At 39.3% G+C, this 18931-nt stretch overlaps 1 protein-coding gene across 6 annotated transcripts in view; it reads right to left on the bottom strand.

Moving 5' to 3' along the window:
* The window catches only part of MYH10 (myosin heavy chain 10), a 157426-nt gene that overhangs the window by 81515 nt on the left and 56980 nt on the right, over positions 1 to 18931 (bottom strand). For all 6 annotated transcript variants that reach the window (XM_033184593.1, XM_033184595.1, XM_033184590.1 and 3 more), the window contains one exon: positions 13177 to 13269. In XM_033184593.1, coding sequence (XP_033040484.1) covers positions 13177 to 13269 — 93 coding nt within the window. The remainder of the gene's footprint in view (positions 1 to 13176; positions 13270 to 18931) is intronic.

The raw sequence follows: 18931 nt of genomic DNA, 5'->3' as shown, positions 1-18931 counted from the left end.
CTATTAAAGTGAAAGTCGTTAGATTTACACTCTTCTACTTAAACGGCACCAGGCAGCTTGCTCATCCTTTTACTTACTATTTGAGGGCCCTTCTCACCCTTCCCAAAGTGTTACTTTTCCAGTATATTAATATTTATCTTATATTAAAAAAATGAGTTGTCTGTTTGGGATGCTACCTAAGAAGTTTCTCAGCTATATTTTATTGTATGTAAATTATACCTCAATAGTTGATTTTAAAAAAAGAAAACAGGAATCACTTTCTAAAATGAATAATCCATTATATTTTTGCTCAATATTATGAGCATTCATTAAGAACTTACCCCATTTTCCTATAAAAAAAAAAAAAGAAACCCAAACCAAGCTAGCAAACAAGGTGAAAGGGAATGTGTGTGGGAGTGTGGGGGCAGAGCCCTGGGAATATACTGACTTCCTGCTTGAGGAGGAACAAACTGTGATCAAGTTGCAGGAGAAAGTTCTATCTCAGGTGTGTGTCAAGGAGCTCCTTTAGCACTCCTCCTCATTCTCCTTTACCGTTGCCAAATGTCCTAACTCTGCCCCCACCAAAATGTACATATTCTATTTCACGTTGTCTGACAGTGCTGCCTTGCACTAAGAAATACACGACAAGCTTGATATACTCAGGCACCAGGCCGTCATCATAACAGAGGTGGATTCCATTTAGTGGCTCCTGGTGCCACTAAACCACGGTGTTCAAGAGGGAGTTGGAGTAAGAAGCAAAGGCATTTTGTGAAAAACAGGCTCTTAGGACATCTTACAAAGTCATGAACAAAAAAACACTTACGCTACATAATAAGTTATCAAAACAAATGGCAAAAACAGTATTACTCTGGACATGAGTCTAACACACATCACAGTGAATGTCGACAATATAATAGAAGATACGAATTTAGGATTTCTTTAGAAGTTAGCATGGTGTCAGTCACCAAACCTGCAATTCCCTCTAGCCTAGATACTGATTTTATGCCATCAAACTTACTGAGGTAATGATTTAAATTCCCCTGAAGACCACAATGCAAATCCATCATTACAAGGCTGCTTGACTATCAGTGGTGAGCATTTAGTATTTTTCTTCTATAAAGACCTTGTTAATTAAGAGTCGCATAATAAAACTGACAATTTGTTTGCTTGGTTAGTTTGATTTTACAGTGTGGAGAAAGTTTTGTTTGGATTTTTAATAGGAGAAAAATTTTCCCTCCTTTTGAGATAGGCTAAACAAATAAGCACTTTACACAAATAATATAATTATGACACGAAGAGATGCTGACCTAATGCTCCCCAAACTTCAGACAAACACTAAGGCTGTACTTTAACACATGAAGCACAATGTGGTCCATGCACTTCCACGCACAGCACTGAGGTGCTATGGGAACACAGAGAAAGGAGAAGGCTTCACATAAACAGCACCAGCCAAGCCGAGCAATCTTAGTGTTTACCACGTACATTGGCTGCTTCAAGCTAAATGGTATTTTAAAGAGAGGTTCTGTGCTTAAGTTCACTGGATAAAAAACAAAAAACAAAAAAACAAAAAAACACTACAAAGAGTAGGAGTCCTTGGCATATTGCAATCTAATTTCAACTTCTAAGTTGTGAGGGAAACTGCATCTACTATGTTGAAGAGATACAACATTCTGGGTTAATAGCTATTCTAGGCATCAACTGTAGGCACCCTTCTCTCTTCTGCTAGTAGGTTCTTTTTTTTTTTTTTTGAGGCGGAGTCTCGCTCTGTCGCCCGGGCTGGAGTGCAGTGGCCAGATCTCAGCTCACTGCAAGCTCCGCCTCCCGGGTTTACGCCATTCTCCTGCCTCAGCCTCCCGAGCAGCTGGGACTACAGGCGCCCGCCACCTCACCCGGCTAGTTTTTGTATTTTTAGTAGAGACGGGGTTTCACTGTGTTAGCCAGGATGGTCTCGATCTCCTGACCTAGTGATCCGCCCATTATTATTGCTCTTGCATTGTCAGAATGCAGTAGTTGAATATATAAAATTCTGATAGCTCATACTTTGTTACAAGAGAAAGATCTTTTTTGCTCTGTAATTATAAAACATTTTCATCTTTAGATTTGTAAGCATCAATTAGAATGGTCAACCCAATGACTTTTCTCATTTGATATTATCTATTTCCTTCTAATACTTTTCATATACACACCTGCTTTCTGCATTTGTCCACTTATGAAACTTATCCAGGTACATACTGGTACAGACATCATACAAGATTAAATACTGTTATTTCAGCAAATAGATGAAATAACAGTATTCTTTAATCTTGTTGCAAAATACTAAGGAAATTCTTCCTACTGAATGACTACCTGGATGCTCATATCATGTTCCTTTTTGCCCTTAGAAATATATATTATTCTTGAGTTTGAGAAAATTCTAGGCTATCACTTGGAGACTCAATCTGAGACCCTCTTTACAGAACTGATTTCATCATCATCTTTACAGTCTACCATGCTATCTGTCTCTTTGTATTCATCTTCTGATTGATCCAATGTTTGTGAAATGTTTTTCTGTCAATTTCCTTCTCATTGACATTATGAGTAGAAATTGAAAACTTCTGATTTTTCAACTACATTCACTAAAAGCTAAAAGTAACCTACAAAGATGGATTCTCCAGTTTTCTTTCATACCTACTTGAAAGACAATGCAATATTTGGGGTGATATAAGAAAATTAGAAGATGATGCAATAGTTATTACTGTAGCATCCTTCTAGGCAATCCCATTATTCTTATAATTTTATTCTTTTTTTAGCATAGTTGAGAATAAATGAGTTAATAATGAACCAATTTCTAGGGTAACAAAACAGCAAACTATTTCAAGACGCAGAAACAAATAAGATCACTAATACTCCGTAATGTATCTTAGATTTATAAAATGGCTCAATGGACTCACATGTAATTACAAGAGAGAATGAACTTTATTCTATTTAAAAAATAAGTACATTTTGTCTTTGTGTTTTGGAAGACTCCTAAGAAAGATTTAAGTTAAAAAGCTATCAATCCTTATGAATAGTCAGAACTGTTCAAAAAAGAAACTGAACGTGGGTCCTGATGTTATACTGACGGTTAAAATTCTCCACAAATTTTAAACAGCTGTATTGTCTATACAATAACCTCACTGAGTTAATAAAAATATTGCTATTTTAAGAGACAGTAGTCAAAAGGCAATGTTATTACTACAAAGCTGCTAAGGACATGCTGCCAACATGACTGCCCAGGCAAAGGCGTTCTCAAACTTCTCATTTTAAGGCTGCAGAGGCCGGGCGCGGTGGCTCAAGCCTGTAATCCCAGCACTTTGGGAGGCCGAGACGGGTGGATCACGAGGTCAGGAGATCGAGACCATCCTGGCTAACACGGTGAAACCCCGTCTCTACTAAAAAAATACAAAAAATTAGCCGGGCGATGTGGCGGGCGCCTGTAGTCCCAGCTACTCGGGAGGCTGAGGCGAGAGAATGGCATAAACCCGGGAGGCGGAGCTTGCAGTGAGCTGAGATCCGGCCACTGCACTCCAGCCTGGGCGACAGAGCGAGACTCCGTCTCAAAAAAAAAAAAAAAAAAAAAAAAAAAAGGCTGCAGAAAGGTTAATCAAAATCACATGGTATCACTTAGTTCTTATTTTAAGAAAACATTTCCCTAAAAAAATTCTTTATATCCAGTAATATAAACTTTTAGTTTTCACCAACATGTATGTTTAAGTTCTTTATTAAGTATATATATCAACATGCTGTTTAAGCTTTCAACTTCGAATACTATTTTTTTTTTTTAACCACCTTAAATAAATTAGAAGTTCAAAATTCATCAAACAAAACAAATTCTTTATTTGGGCAATATGATAACATTAATATACAGGTAACTTTGAATTCTAGCAACTGTGAAATCTAAACTTGAATATTATTCACTGTATATTTAGTGAATTCATTTTTCCCTACCTTCATGGGACATTAAAATAGGAAAGGAAGTTGAGTTCAAAGGAGAAATGGGGCTTTGTAGTCATCACTGCCACCTGAAGCCACCTGCCTCTAGCCATGGTCAATGCCACTGTGTTCTTTTGACATTACTGTTGATGGTAAACTCCTTGGGCCACGCATCTCCTTCGAGTTGTTTGCCGACAAAGTTCCAAAAACAGTGGAAAACTTCTGTGTGCTGAGCACCGGAGGAAAAGGATTTGGTTAGGAGGGTTCCTGCTTTCACAGAATTATTCCAGGGTTTATTTTATCGGCCAGGGTGCTGACTTCACACACCATAATAGTGCTAGTCCATCTACTGGGAGAAACTTGATGATGAGAACTTCATTCTGAAGCACACAGGTCCCGGCATCTTGTCCATGGCAAATGCTGCACTAACACAAATGGTTCCCAGGTTTTTGACCTGTGAAGCAAAGATTGAGTGGCTGGATGGCAAGCTTGAGGTCTTTGGCAAAGTGAAAGAGGGCGTGGATATCATGGAAGCCGTGGAGTGCTCTGGGTCCAGGAATGGTGAGACTGGCAAGAAGATCACCACGGCCAACTGCGGACAACTCTAATAAACCTGCTTGTGTTTGATCTTAACCACCAGACCATTTCTTCTGCAGCTCAGGAGAGCATCCCTCTATCCCATTTGCTCACAATATCCTGTAATGTTTGTGGTCTCACTGCAGTTCTTTGGTTTCCTTATTCCCCTCGACATCAAGCTGGACTGCAGTTAAGCTTATAATTATAGAATAAAAACTCAGTAACAAAAACAAACAAAGGAGAAATGGGAGAAAATTAAGATGTGGGGCCTCTGAACAGGTGACCCATAGAGAAATGTTCCAAAATAATTTACACATGTAGTCACTTACTTAGATAAATAAGCAAAGTCACCAATATGCAACACTCTATTCCGCATCATTTCCCTAGCCTGGAGTCCTTTTCACACCTAGGGTCCATAGTAGCACTAGCCATGATAGTGAGTGCCAGTGAAATATCTTTCGGCTAGATGCAAAGGGCCAAGCAAAGAGGAGTGAAAGAAGAGATGCACAGAGAACAGTGACGAAGGGGACAGGGCTGCAGGGGCCTGCAGTGTGGGAAGAGACAAAAGAGAATAGTATTTCTGAAAACATATTTGGTAACCGATAAACCTCGGTTATAAGCCAAAGCCCTAAAATGTATTCTATTTTAAAAACACTTTAACAAAACAAAAACCTTATGAAGCTGAAAATGATCAACTTTCTAGCTAAATGACATTCATACTCAGATATTTTACAAGACATAGCCAAGCACTTTGATAACTTGACAAAGTGAAATTTCAGAAGCAAAAAGGAAAACCTGTACTGAATATCCCCAAGTGATCTAGGACTTAAATATTCCCCTTCATGTCGGATACCCTGGCAAGTCAGGTAAGAAGCAGGCCATGGGACCTGACGTCACTTCAGTGTTGGCCACTTGGCCAGATATGCAAAGATGACTTTTCTTTCTTCGTTGGGGGCAGGCCGAGGGGAGAGAGTAAGATCTATTAGTTAAAAGACGTTTCTCCTCACATCTATAATAAATACTTTCAGAATTAACGTTTTTATTGAAACACACATCTAGACTAAACTGGAAAACGTGAGTTTTACTTTTAAGTGGGAACTCTATCTTTTAAACATTATGTGAAGAAATCTGTGCTGAAAATGCCCACTCCATAATCGATTTGCATAAAGGTCAGATTATGGTACTTAGAATATTCAATCAGAATTTCACCAGTAAAAACAAAAGCATGGGAAACCCCCAAAACATGACAATTACATTGTGTATTAATTACAGCTACACATTTTGATAATACATGTTGTATACCAATCCAGAAACAAGTGAAGTTACACGTGTACTGTGAGCGTTCTCAACAGCAAAGACAACTAGAATTATCTCGTATATAATCAAATATAACTTATTAAGGATTTCACTCAAAATGCGCAATAGGGAAACTTGGATATTTGATATTTTGATACCATGAAGAAAATAAAAAGAAAATTATCTTAATTAGTTTCAAAAAATTTTGTTTGTTCTGAATTGACATCAGTTTCTGGAACCTTTTCTGGGATGATTATAATGTATCCATCGTAATTAAAACTAGATTAGTTATTAGTTAGCAACTTAATTCAGGGGCAATGCAGGTTTGTTTCATATTCTCAAGATATTTCCCCCTTCTTAATTTGGTATCTGAAGTTATTACATGCTCTGCAATATGCATTAAAACACATCAGCACAGATAGGGTGCTATGCATGTGCGTTAGCTATTTGCCCTAAATGAGAAAACCCATTCTAGGAGTAATGAGCTAGCACTTAATCCAAAGGCCAGATGGCTACCTTAAATGCTTTAGCTATCTTAATCTCCAAACCAAACCAGAAGCTTTGTTGTTAGTAAAATGAGTTTTCACATGCACTAAGTGGCCTCATTACTTAGTATAATGGATATTAGAAATCACTAGGGTAACATGAGTGGCATTAAGCCACGGACTGATTAGAAAGAGATACATATTAACTTCAAATAGAGACTTAAAAAAAGATAAATAAATAAAAACAAAGAAAGATACATATAGACCCTCCCCAATCTGGGGTCAAGGGAACAGGTGTCCAGACTCTAGTAAGTACAGGAGGCTGTATTGCTGAGGGTGCTTCCAGAGCTTGATACTAAATGGCTGTGTGCAGCCAGTGATCTGGAAGATGCTGGTTGCCTGGTGCAGACCATATTATGTCACTGATACTGTCATGTTTGCCTCAGTGTAACTTTCAGGTAAAGGTTTGGTTAGAGAAATTAAACAGAGCTGGGCTGCATGCAACTTACAAAACTGTTTTCAGTGCCTGCCTGCTGAGAGATATGAGGGTGTGGAATCCCTACGTGCTTTCATTATAACCTGGTAACTGTAAGGAGGATGCCTAGAGCCCTTACCTAGCTCTAATTGCTGGAGGATACTTATCTACCAAAAGGTACACAATAGTTGGAAATTGCCAAACTGGCTTAAGTCAACTTGTAAAAAAACAGAAAGAAAAGAAAAGAAAAAAGGATTTGTGGAAATAGAGAAAGTGGTTGTAACTAAAACTCTGTGAGGGAAGATGTACCTGCTGATCCAAACAATCACTTTAAAATTGAAGTCCCTGTTTTCAAAGTTTCATTATGAGAGATTCATTTTACATAAATCTCCTTCATCTGGAATGCATTTTACTTCTCCATAAACAGAGAACTGGACTAACTGTGAATGATTATTTTCTTAAGGGTAATGCTTTCCGAAAGAAAGAATCCCTTTAATATAAACCATATGCTAGTACCTTTGAAAGAAAAGATATTCTTCAGGAAATTAGTCATCTAGATCGGATCAAAGAAATGGAACCAAATGGCTTCTAAAGCTTATGGAGTTTATAGTCCCAAATATTTTCACTGTAAGCATGGAGCTTGTAAATATGACTGAATGAAATTTCACTGTATACACAACTCATTTTTTAACATCATATTTCTCTTAATGATACTGATCTCAACCCAAGGCCTGGCCTGCCCACGGAGCCACTGCCTCCCTCATGTTCTCTATCCATGCTTCTAAAATGGGAGCATGCATATTCTCAGAGGATCTGGCATAGGTACCACCTTCCCCGAGCTCAACAACATCATGACATGCCGCTGAAAACACACTCAAGTTAAAACCGATATGAAGGTGTGCTTTACAGGGCTAGAGACCTTGGTTTTGACCACTGATAAATTCCCAGGGCCTAGAAGAGCGCATGGCGCTTTGTAGTGTCTGCCACATTTTAAGTAAATGAATCCCATAAAATCCATAAATATGCCTGTGGGGCACTATGCTAGGAACCAACCATACAAAGTCCTTACTGACAAAGCTCTTAGACATTCTACTAGGAAGGACAATAAATAAGCAAAGTAATTAGTTACAGCTTGGGATAGGTGCCATGAGGGAATAAATAGGATACCGTGATAGAGAATAATAAGAAATCTCCTCAGATACAGTTTTAGACTAACTAGCTAGTTAGGAGAAGAAATGTAGACAGATTTGAAACACCTTCTGGACATTTAACCAACAGGATTCACTGCTGGCCTGGATACGGGCCATGAGAAAAAGGCTGATTCCTAGGCATTTTGTCTTCCTAGGTTTTGCTATTGTTTTTATTTTAAGTTTAAGCAACTGGGTGATTTGATGATACCACTGATCGACAGAAGACATAAAGGAACAAATTTTGAAAGGAGGCCGGGTGCGGTGGCTCAAGCCTGTAATCCCAGCACTTTGGGAGGCCGAGACGGGCAGACCACGAGGTCAGGAGATCAAGACCATCCTGGCTAACACGGTGAAACCCTGTCTCTACTAAAAACTACAAAAAAACTAGCCGGGCGAGGTGGCGGGCGCTTGTAGTCCCAGCTACTCGGGAGGCTGAGGCAGGAGAATGGCGTGAGCCCGGGAGGCGGAGCTTGCAGTGAGCTGAGATCCGGCCACTGCACTCCAGCCTGGGTGACACAGCGAGACTCCGTCTCAAAAAAAGAAAAAGAAAGGAAAGGAAAAATTTTCATTTGGAGTATGTTAAACTTGAAGAATCTACTGATATCCGTTTGGAGATATCAATTAAGTTGCACAGTGGTTGGCAAAAAATAGGTGCTTAATAATTAAAAGAACTAAATAACAAATCAAACATCAAAATTACACAGAATTGAATTTAAAAATGAGTCTACAATGGTTTCTTTCAAACTCCAAGAACCAACACCCAAAGAGAAATACTAAAGGGGAATTTTAACTGAACATTATTTAATCAATGGACCTAATTATTTTTAATGGAGCTACTGAGATCAACTACTTGTTTTAGTACTGTATAGGTAACACCTTATGATAACAGTAGATAGCAATAAACTATTATTAAAAAAATACGTATCAATAAAAGTTGACTTTCTAACAATTAAAGCCCAAAGTAAACAATTTAAAGATACCTCTGTTTCTTGGTCGAATTGAAAGCTACGTCTAAGAACAATGCCTTAATAAAAAATCTTTTTTCTACTGAAAACAAATCAGTTTTTACTATATTAGAATGCGCTTAAAGGTTATTATATAGTAATGCAGGCACTCTGGAAGGTGGTACTTCAGCTGAAATAGTGTTTGTTGAACATTTGGATTGAATGGCTGATTCTTGCTCCTTTCCTATGTGCTGCTTCCAGGTGGTTAGAAAACAATCTAATTCTTCCTACCAGCAGAATGTAAAACAGGTTTCTATCAGACTTCGTTGTCAACTTTTGGAATAGGATGTATAAATAACAAGCATTAAATAGACTCATGTATTACTTTGCAAATAAATTTCAGAAAATAATTACCTTAATTTAGACTATAATTTGAAGGAACGACCTAGAGCAGTTTCTCGATCTTAGCATAACTGATACTTTGGGCTCAATTATTCTAAGCTCTGGGGACTGTCCCATGCATTGGATGATTTTTAGCAGCATCCCTGGCCTCTACCAACTAGATGCCACTGGCACACCACTACCCATTCCCCCAGGTAAACAAACAAAAACGTCTCCAGACACTGCCAACGTTCCTTGGGGAGCCTCCAATTAAGAACCACTGACCTAGAGTTATTCCAGTTACAGATTAAAATCCTACATACATCAGTGATGAAAATCGTTGTAAGGATTCATGGTAGCCACGATAGCCAAGACTGCCTCAGTGATCCCCACCTCTGGTATCCACAGTCCCCTCCCACACAGCATCAGGGTTGGTTTGTATGGCCAATAGAAGACAACAGAGGGATGACATGTGATTTCCAAGGCAGGGTGTGTAACCTCTGTCTTTCTCTCTCTTGGATCACTTGCTCTGGGAGAAGCTGGCTGCCATGTCATGGTGACATTCAAGGAGCCCTATGGAGAGGCTGCCTCCAAGGTCAGGAACTGAGGCCTCCAGCCAACAGCCAGGGAGGACAGAGACTTCCCAACAAGAGTTACCTGAGGAAGATTTGAAGGAGATCCTCCCACCTCAGTCAGGCCTTCAGATGACTACAACTGTAGCCAACATCTTAGTGATGACCTCCTAAGAGACCCTGGGCCAGAGTCACCCAGCTAAGCTGCTACTGACTTTCTGACACACAGAAACTGTGAGATAATCGATGCCTTAAGCCACCGGGTTTTAGGATCATTTGTTACATAGCAATCAATAACTAATACAGAATTATAGCTGTTCCAAACACTAAAATAATGAGTTGAAACGCACCCTGGCAGGGAGATAAATCCTTATACTTCGTAACAGAATCACTACATTCTTTACCCAAGGGCACAAATGATGGCTTAGTAGCAATTTATCTTTTCCAGGAAAAAATGAGACAACTGAGCACCAAAACTGTTTCTCTTGAATTTAGGGTATGGTTTTAGGGCTTGTGGGGGGTGGGCGGTGGGGGAACAGAATAGATTAGTAACTTGATTTCTGTGGTAAGATAAACGATTTTCCACAAAAAAGTCCTTGAAGATCTTGATGGAGATTCACATACCAAAGCTGGCAGCTCCCTGTTCCTTCTTTCCTGTGATACAGCCACTAAACACAGGGCATTTCAGTAGGAAAATTTCAGATTTAGTTGTGGCTCAGGCTCAATGGGGATGATCCAGGAGAATGACAGAAAATCTGAAAGAATGCAGTTTCCTCAGATAGTTTCTAAACCCACAAGTCAAGTCCCAGGCATGACTCCTACTGACACAGGCACATTTGTTTATCCCACTTTGCACATAAAAAGCTAAGTTAATTACTAAATGAACTTGGATTAAGTGAATCTTCAAATTTTATCTTACTGGGAATAAACAATACTCCAAGAAAGTACATCCCAATTTCTTACATAACTTGGAAAGCATCTTGCACTGAAACTATCTCTGAGGGTGCTATGGGCTGAAATGCGTCCCTGCACAAATTCCTGTGTTGAAGTCCTAACCCCCAGGACCTCATGATGGAACTGTAATTAGGAAGAGGGTCTTTAAAGAAGTAATTACATTAAAAAGGAGTCATTAGGGTGCACCCTACTTCAATATAATTGGTGTTCTTATAAGAAGAAGAGATGAGGACACAGACACACACACAGGGAAGGTCATTCGAAGACACGGGGAGAATACAACCATCTATAAGCCAAGAAAAGAATGTACAGTGAATCAGCAAGAGAACTAACATAACTAACTCCATTTTTGTTTAAGGGGCCTTTACCCATTCCTGCACATGGGCAAAGATAATTTTAGAGCACTGAGATAATATGCAAAAACCGCCATCAGGTAGTTTTTAAAACTAACTCTGAGATTAAAGGAGAAGTATGTGCACAACTATGTTTTGTTAAAGATTTATAGGAGCACTGTGACTTGACCAAGGACAAGGATACTCCCAGCCTCCTCGGACTCTTGCTGGTGCCCAGATGTCTGTGGTCATCAGTTACCTCTTCACCCCAACCCTGTCTCCTTCCCCCGGCTTTAAACATAAAAACAGCCTAAAATGTGTTCCGACTTGAGAGGGTCCTCTGGGACACGAGTCCACCATCTTCTTTGTTTGCTGGCTCTCCAGATAAACCTGCTTTTCCTCCCACCAACTCTCGTCTCTTGTGCATGGCTTGCAAGTGGCACGCAGCCGAACCTGGGTTCAGTTATGAGAGGCCTCAGAAGAAACGAATCCTGCTGACACCTTACTTCAGACTTCTAGCCTCCAGAATTGTGGAAAAGTACATTTCTGTTGTTTATGCCGCTCCCAGTCTGTGGTACTTTTATATCGCAGCCCTAGTGAACTAATCCAGAGGGCTTTCTGGTTGCCCTTGTGTTTGCTGGGTCCTCTGTGATCCTGAATCTGGTCGCTTCCACTAATCATAGCCACGATGCCATTGGAAAATTAATGTGCAGACCATGATGTCACACTCTCAGTTTTAAAAAGCAAGTCACAATGACATTAGATCCCCAAATTATCTTACTGGGAATAAACAATATTCCCAGTAAGAATACTGAACTGTAAAAAGAATGAACTGTTAGAACTGAGGTCTCTTTTACTCTGGCCTTCTTGACTTTTACCAATACTTCAGAGCAGGGAGGAGAAAAAAGGGAAGAATTAATTTGAACAACTTAAGTGGAAACAATTGAACAATGAAGTCCTTCTTCGATCTAACAGTGGAAGGGGTTTCTGAAACTTGATGACCATAATCCAGGACAAAAGACTTATTGGAGGAATGTCCACTGTGTTGAATATGGGTTTAGAGATGATTTGCTGTGACGGTGTTGAAGCTGAGCAGCTGGGCTGGGGAGGGGCAGTGTCCCCAAAGTAACAGAGACCTGGCCATCACTTAGGATAACATTCTCAGGTGAACAGGTACAGCTAGTCAAACTGAAGGGGAAAGTAAAGCTTTCAAGTTGAATAGCTAAGGAGAAATTTTAGGCTGGGTGTGGTGGCTCATTCCTGTAATCTCAGTATTTTGGGAGGCTGAGGCTTCCAGCGATCCTCTTGCCTCAGCCTCCCAAAGTACGGGACAACATAGTGAGACCCTAGTCTATAAACAACAACAACAACAACAACAACAAAAATTACTATTTTAAATTAGCCTGGTGAAGTAGTGTGAACCTGTAGTCCCAGCTCCTTGGGAGACTTGAGGCAGGAGGATGCCTTGAGACCAGGAGTTGGAGGCTGCAGTGAGCTATGACTGTGCCACTGCATTCCAGCCTGAGTGACAGAGCAAGACCCTGTCTCAAAAAATTTTTAAAGAGAAGTCATAGTAGTGACAAATTATTCTGAAGTCCAAATCCCACAGAAAATAGCAAGATAGGGAAAGGTCAGTTTACCACATCTAACGCGTTGAATGTTTACTATGCCTAGTGCTGGGCTAAATGCTCAACGTGCATACCATTTAATCTCCACTCGGATTCCATGACAGATGTTATTATCATGCCCAGTCAAAGACAAATAAGCTCAGAGAGGTTAAATTACATATCCATAAAGTAAGACATAGAGTTATACATTTCTGTATGACAAAATGACTAAAGTTACTTACACATTGTCTTTTTTCTTTTTAAATGTGACTACTAGAAAATTTGAAATTACATGTGAGCTTGTATTATGCCTACAGAACTACATCTATTAGTTTCTTAAAATCTAGGAAGAAAAGTAATCCATTTGCTTAATCACAGTAGACATTTAACTAGAAATCTAAGGAATTAAAAGCTTCTGGTGCTTTGAAACTTACAAAACGAGATGAGTTATCATTTTTCACAGTCTTCGCATTTCCAAATGATTCCAGAATTGGATTTGCTTGCAAAAGCTGCCGTTCAAGTTCCCCCTAAAAGACATTACACATACACACACACACACAAATAAAAGCAGATGTACGTTAATCTAATGTCTTTACTCGAGTTATCAGGGAAAAAATTTCTAAAAAAGAAAATGCATCTTTTCCTCAGTTTTTTCATTCTGTCTGCCATCCAGCAACTTTTATTGGCTTCTTAATCCTGGTTATGATAATGGACTCTACTAAAGGAAAAAAATTAGCATCTATAAAGTGATCACAAGGAGAAGAAGATGTCACGCTGAACAGAGAAGATCAACTTAAGCACGGGGCATGTAAATCAGGCAGAGAATTTCAAAAATAAAACAGATTGGCTTTCGTGAAATGAAATTTAGCATGACACTTCAATTAAGAACACACTAATACTTCTGTTTATTTTAACTCTGCCTTATTTGAAAACTTTAAGGCAGTTAATTTAACAGTTACCACTATATTGATGTAGCACTTTCCAGTTTTCCAAGGAGTTTCATATACTATCTCTATCATATAGACAGGGCGATGTCTTCGCCTCCACTTTCAGAGGATGGTCAAGACGCCAATGCTGCTAACTTGCTCAGATTTAAAAGGCTAAGTAGAGAGTATTTGGTAAAATGTCTGCTTTAGTCGTGTCTTTACTTATATGTAAATTAGGCTATAAAACAGATTTTACAAACAAAACATGGAAATATATTAATATGTGCTTTAATCATGAAACACAATAGAAAGCTTTATGAGAAAGCACGATGCCATTTCTGGCCATGAAAAGCACCAGAAGTGATGTTGTGCTTCTGGAATGTAATTTCAGAATTACATTTTATGACTTAAATAAATCTGCTTTTTCCAAACATAAATCTTAACCCTATATTTTAAAATACCCACAGTATTTTAGACCTAAAGAAAAACTAACTAAAAGCTGCTAGGAAATGCGATACTCTAAGCAAAAAAGATGACTATAAAGAACCTCACACAAGGCTTTTAAATTAGTGGTATTTGGTATGTGAGGCACTCCATCACCATCAAATTAAAAAAAAAAGAACAAATATATGTCATCCGTACAGTTCTGTCACGCCACCCTGGTGTGGACTGTCACTCTGCTGAAAGGGTAGGGAAGTATTCCTGAGGCACATTACACAGGAAGGGGACCTGCTCCACCTGCGTCCATTACAGCATGATCTGGACTGTCCGCACGTTCACAGGTCTTAAGTACAATCTACAACCGTGTTCAGCTGAAACCAGTCAGGAACCAGTCTTGTCGAGAACCTCAAGCTACCTGGATGTCATTACATGGCATCGGTTCGTTTTCTTGGCGTTAAGACAGTTTCCTCCCTGTACAACAAATCTTCTGGTTTCCTCACTTAAAAACCCTTACCAGACTATTTTTGCTGTGCATTTTTCTAAACTATTACATGCTGCCAAACTTCCTTAAGCATGGTATCCCGAGCAACTGATGACTGGGAGTCATTGTTAAAAATGCCAGTTAGGGGCCAGGCGCAGTGGCTTATGCCTGTAATCCCAGCACTTTGAGAGGCCGAGGCGGGCGGATCACGAGGTCAGGAGATCGAGACCATCCTGGCTAACACGGTGAAAACCCGTCCCTACTAAAAATACAAAAAAATCAGCCAGGCGTTGTGGTGGGCACCTGAGGCAGGAGAATCGCTTGAACCTAGGAGGCAGAGGTTGTAGGGAGCCGAGATCGCGCCACTGCACTCCAGCCTGGGAGACAGAGCGAGAGACTCCATCTCCAAATAAAAAGGAAAGAAAAAATGTCAGTCATTATTCGGTGATAGAACAGACTGCCTGCCCCCATCCCCCTCCGGGGTTGGCAGTCACTTCCATCAGCATTCCTATGACTAATATCTTGCAAAGCCCTTGGTATACTCAGTTTGTATTAACTGTTTGGGTCTCTAAAAGCCTTTTTTTTTTTTTTTTAACCTAATTCAATCTATGTGATGAGAATGTGGAAACTTGGAAAAACACTGGCATTCTGGTAAGTGGGGCATTACCTTAATAGTAAATATCTACTGCTAGACTGTGGATTCCTTAAAATCACACACCATCCTACCAAATCATAAGAAAAATATTTTGATAGTCCATCTTTAAAGAGTTTTCCTAACTTGGAGGTAAAGCCAGTAATGCATATCTTACTTTAATATTACTTAGATATGACTAAAAAGATTACTGGAGTCAAATTTTTTTACTGGTTCTTTCCTTTTCCCGTGTGTGTGTGTGTGTGTGTGTGTGTGTGTGTGTGTGAGAGAGAGAGAGAGAGAGAGAGAGAGAGAGAGAGAGAGAGAAAGAGAGAGAGAGAGAGAGAGAGAGAGAGAGAGAGAGAGATTGATCCACTGATTCCATTCTTCTTGTGTTGGCTTCAAGTAACCTGGTTGTATCCCCTGTGCCTAACTCGGTCAGTATCAGATCAAAATGATACTTGGCAAATGTTCTGCTGAATGAATGTATAATCAGAGGTTCCACGGGTATCCAACTCTTTATATGTGAGGACTTTTTCTGCTTATCTGTGATGGTGGATATCATGAAAATGATGCACAAACCTTTTTTTTAAATAGCTCATCAGCTAGCATTAGTGTATTTTATGTGTAGCCCAAGACAATTTTTCTTCTTCCAGTGTGGCCCAGGGAAGCTAAAAGGTTGGACACCTGGAATTCTAGAAGTATCTGGGGAGGGGGTGGTAGTGAGCCAAAGGCAACAAGAAGATTTATGGGTCCTCAGTCACCATGGTAATTGTGGACTCAGGCACCCTCCGTCCCTGGTGTTGGTCCCACTACGTTAATAGTGTCATGGTATCACTCCTACTAATGGATTTGTGGACACTGGTGAGACTGAGCAATGATCTCAAAAACTCATAAATGAATCCCCAAAAACCTGGTACAAAGCTAAGTATCAAAACATACAGAAATTCACATGAAATGAGATAATTTCTGTGTTGAACAATTTCACAATTAGATAAATGGTGCTAACAAATCTCAACCAAATTATGAAGGCATCTGTAAACCATCAGGGGGCAGTGACTATTCACTTTTCCTCTTGAATTGGATGGGCAATGTCCTTCGTTTCTATTCTATAATGTTACTTTGGAATGTAGAAAACAAGCAGCCTTAGCTATTGAAATGATTTTTAAAGTTCTAAATATTTAGAGTTATAGACTGCTTTAAAAGTTTACCAGTCATAGTGAAAATTATACTCCTGGGTTTATTACATAGTATAATATACGCTCGCTATATGATATAGCATGAGTTCGAAATGGTTAAAATATATACCTCTTTCAAAAGTCCAGTTCAGCCAGCAAGGGGACTCAGGCTGGGATCGGGCTGTACCTTGCAGGCCTGGCAGGGCAGAGCTGCAGGAAGGTTAAAAGCAGGCAGCAGCAACCAATCACACGTTGAAAACCAGACTCTAATCTCAACTGGCAGGCTCTCATTACTTGCTACTTGCTATCTATCACCTTTCTGTCTTGGTTCAGCACAGTTTAAACCAGGTTGGGGAAAGATATAAAGTCGTCCTGAAGATGACTGGAAAGACAGGGAGGCAAGTGGGCTGGCTTGAAGGAATCATTTGTAGGGGATGGTCAAGTTTTAGAATTTAATCATTTTCAAATCTGCTCTGAAATTGCGCTGTGCTGAGGCTTTGTGAACTCTGTGCTAGACTTTGAGGGTCTCTAAGAGCAACCTCTCCGGAGGAAAGAGGGCACACAGAAGCTGTACTTGCAGTCGGCTGGTGGATACTAAGGGGATAGAGCCAATACGACCTTTAATTTTGTTATAAAAAGTGCACCAAAAGTTCGTAGATAAATGTTTATTTCAAGTTTACTTAAGCATTGTGACTTAATTTTGAACACTGATTTGCTTATATTTGTTCATATTTCGAAAATGAAGATGAAATTTAAAAGGTAAACATAAAAGACTGACCACACTGCTCACTAGGATGGCTTTAATAAAAACACAGACAATGCCAAGTGCCGATGAGGATATGGAGAAACTGGAACTCTCACATGTTCCTGGTGGGAATGTCATATGCTGCAGTCTCTTTAAAAATGTTTAACAGAATTACCATCTGACCCAGCAATTTAACTCTAGGTATCTATCCAAGAAAAATGAAAACATACGTTCTCACCATAACTTGTACGTGAATGTTCATAGCAGCATTAATTATAATGGCCAAAAAGTAGAAAAAATCCATATTCATTTTCTGATGAATGGAGAAACAGAACGTGACACATATTTAATATAATGGAATATTATTTGGCCATAAAAAGGAATGAAGTACTTATATGTGCTAGAATCTGGATGAACCTTGACTATATTATGCTAAAAGAAAGAACTGTCAGGGAGGACCACATATTATATGATTCCATTCACACAAAATGTCCAGAATAGGCAAATACAGAGAGACAGAAAGTAGATTAGTGCTTGCCAGGGGCTGGGGGGAAATAGCAGGTGACTGCTAATGGGTATGGAGTTTCTTTTGGGGTGAGGAAAATGTTCTAAAATTGATTATGATAATAATTGCATAATGTGAATATACTAAAAACACTACATTGTACATTCCCAATAGGTACACTGAATGGTATATGAATTATATCTCAATTAAGTTGTTTAAAACAAAAAATGAGTAGACAAACGAGCAAATAAATAAAGGACTGACAAAATCAGGAGCCTAGAAATGCCCTCGCTTTTGGGTTTACAATTCATACTACCGTTTAGTGATAAAATGCTGGAGGTATACACATGACTCCTCAGAATTTAACTTTTGCTTATAAAGTGCAATATAAAATCACAAACCAGTGGTATCAAATCAACCAAAAGAAACTGTGACCTTGGAAAGTACAGACTTTTCACATTGTAACTGTAACTGTAAGGCAATCATTCAAGTGGGGTGAAGAAGTCGCAGACAGTGACACCCAGCAGGGGGAGAAGTAATTTCTTGACAGGACCCTTCCAGGGTGTGGCCATTCCCTACCGCGCTGTTAAATATTTCATGGTCCTCAGTTGTGTTGGGGAAGAAAAATTGACAACGAGTCTTCTTCTGATATTTCTAAAAACATCAGCATAGCTACTGCTTAACTATGATTAAAATCAACTTGGGAAAAGCAGCATTGAAGACTGTGTGCACAATGGACACATGCAGTACGACATGCAAATCAGCAATGACCGGGAAGCATGGCCCAAAGAAGCTGCTGCCTTCTTCTTTGGGAGAACGTGCTTCCCAGGGATTGATTTGACTCAAAGTAAAATCTAGGAGGGGGTAGGCATGCTACTCACATACAACAGGGATCCACTCTGTAGTTTAAAATGACATCGAAACAAAATGTTAACAACAATGATTTATGCGTTCCATAGGAAATTGGAAAACCTAAATCTGTGTATTAATTGCTTAACACTATTTCAATAGTGACCCAAGTACATATTAAAAGGACATTTAGCAAGTACCTCTAAAGCATAAAGAAAAGCTGGTTTCTGGCCCAGATTTTCCTTCTTTAACTGGCAAAGAAGCTTTTAAATATCCTACAGGATAATGATTATTTTATTAACCCTCTTCATTTGTATCACTGGTCTATTCTGCAGCTAAAGGAGCAAAAGGACATCATAGGCCTTCATAGGTACAGTACAGCTTGGGTGGCTGGCAATCTCTTAAGAATGTTAAGAAAGATATCTTAAAATCT

Source organism: Trachypithecus francoisi, unplaced genomic scaffold (genome assembly GCF_009764315.1).
Source record: "Trachypithecus francoisi isolate TF-2019V2 unplaced genomic scaffold, Tfra_2.0 Lachesis_group20, whole genome shotgun sequence".
Classification (NCBI taxonomy): domain Eukaryota; kingdom Metazoa; phylum Chordata; class Mammalia; order Primates; family Cercopithecidae; genus Trachypithecus; species Trachypithecus francoisi.
This window is presented reverse-complemented; position numbering and strand designations above follow the sequence as displayed.